The 9238-nt window shown below is 41.6% G+C and overlaps 1 protein-coding gene across 1 annotated transcript; it reads right to left on the bottom strand.

Moving 5' to 3' along the window:
* Window positions 1-6406: 6406 nt before the first annotated feature.
* On the bottom strand, window positions 6407-7793 carry LOC130222172 (uncharacterized). Its single transcript, XM_056454801.1, has 4 exons — window positions 7117-7793; window positions 6845-6937; window positions 6618-6689; window positions 6407-6503 (listed from the first exon to the last, which is right to left on the bottom strand). Exons 1-4 carry the CDS (start codon window positions 7736-7738, stop codon window positions 6409-6411), a joined length of 882 nt encoding a protein of 293 aa, XP_056310776.1. The 5' UTR covers window positions 7739-7793; the 3' UTR covers window positions 6407-6408.
* Window positions 7794-9238: the final 1445 nt, after the last annotated feature.

Here is a 9238-nt window from a genome sequence, read left to right as displayed (position 1 = left end):
GTTCCTGCCTTTGTTCCTGCTATAGTTCCAGTCCAAGTTCCTTAAAGACCATCGCCAGAGCCACTACTGCCAGTGCCACTGCTGCCAGAGCTGCCAGAACTGCTGCCAGAGCCACTGCCGCCAGAGCTGCCAGATCCTACTGAGCTGCCAGATCCTCAGTGACCTCCAAAGCTGCCAGATCCTCCAGAGCTGCCAGATCCTCAGTCACCTCCGGCTCACAAGATGGCTTCCTGTTGCGAGTCTGTTCCTGCCTATGTCCCTGCCATAGTTCCAGTCCAAGTTCCTGAAAGACCATCGCCAGAGCCACTACTGCCAGTGCCACTGCCGCCAGAGCCACTGCTGCCAGAGCCTCCAGAACTGCCAGATCCTCAGTCACCTCCAGAGCTGCCAGATCCTCCAGAGCTGCCAGATCCTCCAGAGCTGCCAGATCCTCAGTCACCTCCAGAGCTGCCAGATCCTCCAAAGCTGCCAGATCCTCCAGAGCTGCCAGATTCAGTCACTGCCAATGCTGCCAAATCCTCCAGAGCTGCCCGATTCAGTCACTGCCAGAGCTGCCAAGTCCTCCAGAGCTGCCAGATCCAGTCACTGCCACAGCTGCCAAATCCTCCAGAGCTGCCAGATCCTCGGTCACCTCCAGGGCTGCCAGAGCCACTGCCGCCTGAATGGCGGCCGCCGCCGCCTGAGCTTCCTGAATGGCCGCCGTCTGAAAGCCACTCCTTATGGCTCGTTTCCACTGACTGGTACGGTACGGTATGGTTCGGTTTGGTACGGGTCACCTTTATCAAGCTTGCGTCTCCACTAACAAGGGTACCCTTTTGGTGGGCGTAGAGTATAACAAAGTTTCAGTCGACGTCATTCTCACTCGAGGAAATGTCTACAGTAAAGCTGTACAGGTCACTCACATATCATATGAAAAGCACTTCTCACAAAACAGATGCTTCATACACATAAATACTTGTGTAGAAATGTTTATTATTAACTTTTCAATGAACATGAGTTGATTATAACTGCAAATCAATGACAATGTGAAACAGCCTACTGTAACGTCTGTAATTATATTAAATAACTAAATAAATGAACATGTATATAAACACATACAGCCCCTTACAGCCTCCGATATGTTACCAACTACAGAAGAACACACACAGCAGACATTTCATCTGTATTTAGGTTCAAAACAACACAAAAAATACCCTACAGTCAGTGAAAACCTCTCATCTGTGTCTGTAATCTTCGGCAGCACATGTAGCCTCTTTTAGAGAGTAATTCCGTCATTCCCGGTTCATATTAATCCAAAATGTGAAGATAATAAGTTAGTTAATCATGGCATTTTGTTCATGTTTGCTGATAAATAATGTGCTCCTTTTTCCAGGCTTCTCCTTTGTTTCTTTACGCTTCACTCTCGCGTTTGTCAGTGTCTGACAGGATCAGGTTTCAAAAGCACGTCAATAATCAAGCGCAGGTTATTATCATCAGCTCAAGAAGTTTGTTATTTCAGACATAATGTTAGACGTGCGCGAGCGCTAGCAAGAAAGCGAAACCGCTCGCGCCTCAGACTGGCTCGTAAAAAACTACGGGGCACAGGGTAAATCTGCTCTTTTTCTTTGCTTTGTGGCTGTTCATCCAGATGACGACAAGGTTTGTTTGAGCCCAGATCGACCATGGCTCGTTATTATATGTATATATAATTCCGCTGTAATGTCTCGGCTGTGTGTATATTTCAAACATGGCGGGTTTTTTGTTTTCATTCTGGCTTGTTGCATAAGCGAATGACGTATCTCTGTAAACCAATAGCGTTCAGCTGCGCGTGTGGCTCCGCCTTTTGGTACCCTTTCGAAAGGGTGCTGAAAAAGTGGTACGGTACGGTTCGATGCGCTTTTTGACAGTGGAAACGGCCATAAAAGCGTACAAAACCGAACCGTACCACTCAGTGGAAACGGGCCTTTAGAGGGGGGGGCTCTGTCATGATTACCAGCGATCTCTAACCACCAGAGGTCGCTGGTAAGCACTCACCTTCACAATAACCTATGGACTACAAATCCGCCATTCATGGACTACATTTTCATACATGCACTCCGTTCACAAACACACATGCTTCCTCATTTTGACTGATTACACTTGCACCAGCTGAGGATTGTCACAGACTGATTACAGACACTACTTGAACCGCACACACTCATTTCCGTTGCCGAGTCTTGTTATTTGTAAAGTGACATTACAACGCGTTTCCCTTAGTCTTGCTCCTCCGTGTTTTTGATCTTTCCCTGGTTTCCCTTTCTCCTTGTCTGCCGCCTGTCTACCGACCTCACGCCTTTTTATATGTGACGGGTGTTAATAAGAGTATTAATTTAATGTATTTCTCTAATAGTCCCTCCTTTTAATTTTTGTGCATTTGTTTCACATCAGTTTGTTTAGAAATATGTTCGAATTTAGTTTTTACTTTATTTGTGTTGTTTAATGATAGAAGTTTTATATTTGTTTGGCGCGCTATGTCACTTCCGGTTACCGCGCTACGCCACTTCCGGTTGCCGCGCTGTGTCCTCAGTCCGCATTGAGCGCGCTGAGGAGAGGTGAGCGGTTAATGGTGCTCCTAGGAAAATCGTTCTAAAAGTTGTTGGATGTTTTAAATAAGCTTTTAATATGCAATGGTATTGTATGTAAGAGTGTTCTTTATTAACTAGGAAGTATGTTTCTTCATGTGGATGGATGAAATTAATAGTTTTTACTGAGCACAGTTGATTGAGTGTGTGTGTGTGTGTGTGTGTGTGTATATAAGTATGTATGCAAAACACAGTGATTTCGACTGATCATCTAACTGCAATTTATTTGTTAGGTGGGGAAATTTACGAGCGAAATCATATCTCATTGTGCTGTTTTCTGATCCATCCAGGTATTTTTGATGCACATTTGTTATTATTTGTGTTTGCATTTGTTTCCCAATTGCATTAATTAGTAATATGAAGTTAGATAGAGAAAGATTAATTAACATCACAATGTATGGAACTGTAATCATTTGTTATTTATATTAATTTACTTTTTTGTACACTTTCGTGATGTGTTTACCTAGATTTAATTGGGTATGATGTTACTGTTATGTTTGCTGAGTCCGCATTGAGCGCGCTGAGGAGAGGTGGGGAAATTTACAAGCGAAATCATATCTCATTGTGCTGTTTTCTGATCCATCCAGTCTGCTCTGGCCTGACGTTTGAGTGTCAATAAACCCACCATCAGCAACAGTACCAGTGGCCTGTTTCTTTATCGTACACAACGCAGAGAGTCAAACACCGGTTACATATACATCTGTTTGCACCTGTGTTGACCATTGCCTTCCTGACTTTGAATAAACCTGCACGTGGATCCTAAACCTCAGTTGTCTCTGTCACTCCCCGTGTTAGTTGAACACAAGAGAAGATATTTTGAACAAAGCTGGAAACCTGTAATTATTTACTTCTGTAGCATTTGTTTTTCCTTCTGTCAAAGTAAATAGTTACAGGTAACTGATGTTAAATAAATATAGCTAATGAGTCAAGGAAAAATCGACTTTTGTCGTTTCCCTACTTGTAAAATTTGGGTTGGGTGGTTAATAGTACACCACCTTTTTTTTTTTTTTAGGACCGCACGCACGCACGCACACACACACGCGTTTTTGTGAAAAACTGGTACATATGAAAAATACATCACAAATGGGGACATGCCTTTCTGAAGCTGCTAGAGCAAAGCTAAAAACAGGTTTAGGTTGCCAATGGCCTTGTTATGACAGTCATCTGTTAAGATTTGCATTAAGCTCATTTTGCACAACCTGATTTTTTACCTACATATGAGGACAAACATTAATTTCATCACTTTTCAGGACAAATAAACACAAATAAACTGATGTCTAAATAATACCTACATATTGGGACCATGGTAAAAAGTGAGACCTGAACTACACTGACATACAGTGATGTCCAAATCATACCTAGATAATGTATTGGCCACATACTGTAGTGAAGGGCGAGTTAAGATAAACATACCGATTAAAAAAATGTTTTGCTGTGAAGTATAACTGGAGACCAACTGAAATAAATCAACTACTAATGCTGCTCCAGAAAATAACTAAAATTGGATAATTATGACAGAAGCAAAGAGCAACCCATTATATAAAATATAGATTCAATACTGAATTCACAAGAACGATTTTATTGCTGTAGCAACACTGATTACAAAACAGCATCCTATCTGCAGTAACAAAAAAATGTGCAAACATTTAGTGTTTATATGCAGCTGAATACATGGGGACCAAAACAGATTGGTGTCCTGGAACTAATGCCCAAACAAAATTCTGATAAGATCAAAAAACACATATAAACTCAAACATAAAACAGCTAGTGTTGTCACGGTACTAAAATTTTAAAAACGTTCATTTCCTGCGAACATTTTGAGCGCGTTCTTAAAAACCGCTGATTTGCCGTTGTGTTCACATGCTCAACAGAAATGACTGTGATTGGCCGTGAAAGTCATCAGTTCACTGAAATCAAGGCTGTTGACTGAGTGTAACCACAGATACAGGGACACTGGAGCCTTTTAAAACCACGAAGATCAGTCGATTCATCATCGGATGTCAGCTCAGACAGACCAGCCGATCTTCACAGCTTTACAACGCTCCAGTGTCCCTGTATCTGTGGTTACACTTAGTAAACAGCGGTGAGTTCGATGAACTGATGACCTTCACGGCCAATCACAGTCATTTCTGTTGAGCATGGAAATGGACGTTTTTAAAATTTCAGTACCAATTGGTATCAAACTCCAGTATCGTGACAACACTAAAAACAGCATATATGTGTAAAGAAAAATCTCTCCTACCGACTCTGTTGTCTTTTCAAAGCAGCAATTCTGTTATTTACATAAAACTTAACAGCAGACCAATCTCTGTTTCTTAGTGCATGAGGTTCGGCCAACAGACACGAGACACAGTCTGCTTTCCCAGGAACTCTACAGCTGTGTATGAAATGCAGCATATGTTTTTCAACTGCATTGACCTCCTCTTCTGACCACTTCCTTTTCACAATGACTTTTGGACCTAAAAAAATTAAAATACAAAGCAAATCAATCAAAGCCAGTAAATGTCATTACTTACTACTGCTATACAATCCATACATATTATTCAATATATAAGTCCTGAACTACACACACACACACACACACACACTGATGTCAAAATCACACCTACATATTAGGACCATGGTGAATAATAGGCCTGAACTACACACACACACACTGATGTCTAAATCACACCTACATATTGGGACCATAGTGAATAATAGGTCTGAACTACACACACACACACACACACACACACACACACTGATGTCTAAATCACACCTACATATTGGGACCATGGTGAATAATAGGCCTGAACTACACACACACACACTGATGTCTAAAATCACACCTACATATTGGGACCATGGTGAATTATAAGTCCTGAACTACACACACACACTGATGTATAAATCACACCTACATATTGGGACCATGGTGAATAATAAGTCCTGAACTACACACACACACTGATGTATAAATCACACCTACATATTAGGACCATGGTGAATTATAAGTCCTGAACTACACACACACACACACACACACTGATGTCTAGATCACACCTACATATTGGGACCATGGTGAGTTATAAGTCCTGAACTACACACACACACACTGATGTCAATCACACCTACATATTGGGACCATGGTGAATTATAAGTCCTGAACTACACACACACACTGATGTATAAATCACACCTACATATTGGGACCATGGTGAATAATAAGTCCTGAACTACACACACACACACACACACACTGATGTCTAGATCACACCTACATATTGGGACCATGGTGAATAATAGGCCTGAACTACACGCACACACACACACTGATGTCTTAATCACACCTACATATTGGGACCATGGTGAATAATAAGTCCTGAACTACACACACATACACACACTGATGTCTAAATCACACCTACATATTGGGACCATGGTGAATTATAAGTCCTGAACTACACACACACACACACACACACTGATGTCTAAATCACACCTACATATTGGGACCATGGTGAATAATAAGTCCTGAACTACACACACACACACACTGATGTCTAAATCACACCTACATATTGGGACCATGGTGAATAATAAGTCCTGAACTACACACACACACACACAGATGTCTAAATCACACCTACATATTGGGACCATGGTGAATAATAAGTCCTGAACTACACACACATACACACTGATGTCTAGATCACACCTACATATTGAGACCATAGTGAATAATAGGCCTGAACTACACACACACACACACTGATGTCTTAATCCCACCTACATATTGGGACTATGGTAAAGATTAAGTCTAATCTCATAATCTCAAACAGTTACCTGGTTTGAGATGGGCAACATCCAAGTCTACAATGGAGGGGGATTTAGGTCTACCCACATGTGCTTTCTGGGAGCCTATGATGAAGCATTTCAATAATAAATGATTAAAGAATTTATTAATATTGTACTTTAGTATCTTTACAATAAACATGTTATTCTTCTGACTTGACAAGTGATGTTTTCTCATACCCATTTTTGCCTTTTTCTTTGAAGACACCTCGAGTCCCTCATCTTGAGGTCCCTCGTCTTGCAGGTTGCCTGCTGATAGTAGAGCATGCAAGCAACAATCTGAAGTATAGTAAACTGACTTATGTACATGACGAAATGTACAGTTCTAGCTAGTGTAATTATCCAGAGTAAGCGAGTAAAGGCAGAGCTGGAGGAAGAAAAATGTAGAAGTAGAATATACCATATACCATTCATATGATCCTCATTCTCTTGACTTCTGCAACTTGAAGTTTGCAGTTCTGCCTCATCACTGGAACTGTTGCTGGAGACATCCATTTCATCTGTTTAAAACAAAAACACATGAATTGCATCTGATTAAGACAAATCAGCTGCCTATGTTTGAAATTTTAGGAAATACTGACAATAATCCTAATATTTCACAGAATATACACCATTGTGAAATAAAATTGATCATGGATTACAGATTGTGTTAAAATACATATTACACAGTTATATTTACCTTGAGGATCTATTGTTATGCCATCTAATCCTTTGCCCTGGAGTTCGGGCAGTCTCCCTTTTTCCATAGCAATTAAGACCTTGCTAATCTTTGCAAGCTGTAAAGTGCTTTCAGGGAGGCGGTAGAACTCCCGATGAACTCTAATATCATGGCCAAGGAAGTTGGCTAATTGATCCATCTCATTGTCTTTAAGGTTTAATACTGTGGACAACGTGGCAACTTGCTTACGTAGCTTTGTTGAGCAAAGGGCTTCTGGATGCTTTGCTCCACTTTCTTTGGCATACAGGCGAATGCAGTCTGCACCCCGATAGTGAGACAGAGCACCTGGACGAGCAAATAAATGCTTGTTTTCAACAGGAACTTGACACCTTTCTCTCATTCTTATAAGGAAATCCACAGCCACAACCATATCAGGGGTCAGCAACACTGGTACTTTTCTCCCTCTCTTACCACGTATTTCCACTCTTTGAAAATAACCACAAAGCTTTTTCTCAAAGTCACTGAGCCCAGCTGCGATATCTTTGTGCATTGGTGTTTGGTCTCTAGACGTGTAAGACTGGATTTCCATCTTGGACACTTCACCCTCTCTTCTTCTGTTAAAAATGACGATCTGTGTCAGCATTACTTTGCAAAGATTGGCAAAGTTTTTGCTAGTAGGTTTTTCTTGTAGGGCGTTCACAAACTCTTGCTGTTTTGAGTAAATGTGTGCAGTGTTCTGACATCCTCTGTAAATGGCAGGACTTGTGGCTTATTCCATTTAGCTTCACCCAGAGTAGTCAGTGCAGCTGCAGACACTACATCATTCCACTTGCTTTCATACAAACGTCTGAAATTTCGTGCACACTCTGCAACGGCTTCGCGTCCTGACATCAGTGCATTGCATTCCACCGAGTTGGCAATCTTCACCAAGCTGTGTCCAAGCTTCAGTGCCAGTGATGGTATCTTGTAGGTGTTTCTCTCCTCACTGAATCCAGCGACTGCTCTTACTGCTTTTATAACATGAGAAAAATTGCAGGGTTGGATGAAGTCCTCTATATTATGAATGGGTGTCAGTGATCTGGCAGTGATGAGAAACCTTGCTACTTCCCTCATTTTTTGTTTAACATAGTTATTTCTTCCTGAATGTGACTTCAGCCTGTTGTACATCTGCTCCCCTAAAAGAAGAATGTATCTATTTTTTTTACAACATCTGAAACTTCATTCACCATCTCACAAGCAATGGTCCATACGCTTTTGCTAACATCCGCTGGTGGAGGAAGGCTCAAGCTGATGAGTGACTGAACTCTCCTCTGTCCAACTGTGTGTTTTTCATTTGTGGGGTTCTGGGGGCATGTTCGCATGTGTCTCCATAGGGTCTTTCTGTTGTACAGACCTTGACAGTGGATACAGTGACTGAAGTCAGAGGTAGATTTTTCTTCTTTGGGCCGCCGGCAAGCAACCATTTCCCCAATTCCAGCTTTTGAAACTGCAGCATTATGGGCAAAATTCCCTCTGCTTTTCAAAAGGTGTAATCTCGCTCTTCTTTCCTTTGACTTTTTGTCAAAGCTGAATGCCTTAGCTACCTCCAGTTCATTGTGATGAACAAACTCCAAGTGTCGTGCGATTTTAGAGAATGGCTTCTGACAATAAACACAATATTGTTTCTTCTTGTATCTGTTTATTTGCAGGTCAGTAGGCATCGGGGTCACAGATGTGGAGCGGTTATTTAATGCGCTTGCACTCCTGTCTGCTGCACTCCTGTCTGTTGTACTCTGAAACCCCACAACACCTCCCTTCAGTGGCTTAGCATGCAAGTTATAAAGCTCTTCACTTCTACAACTGCTGTCTGATGAGCTACTGTCTGAATCAGGGACATAATCCTTGTCACTGTAGTCAGAACAGGATTCCTCACAAGATATCTGTGGGATCAGTCAATACTGTATTAAAAGCCCCTATGAGAAACATTACGCTGAAATATGAAAGACATTTTGACCCCCCCTCCAAAAAACAAACAAAAAAAAACTAGCATATACCTCAGATTCATCATTCGCTGAGCTATCAGGCACCCGTCCTTCAATTACAAGTGCTTCAGACAGCTTTTCAAAGCGTTCAGCATGTCTGTTATGATGTTCTCTCAGTCGGT

Source organism: Danio aesculapii, chromosome 4, assembly GCF_903798145.1.
Source record: "Danio aesculapii chromosome 4, fDanAes4.1, whole genome shotgun sequence".
Classification (NCBI taxonomy): domain Eukaryota; kingdom Metazoa; phylum Chordata; class Actinopteri; order Cypriniformes; family Danionidae; genus Danio; species Danio aesculapii.
This window is presented reverse-complemented; position numbering and strand designations above follow the sequence as displayed.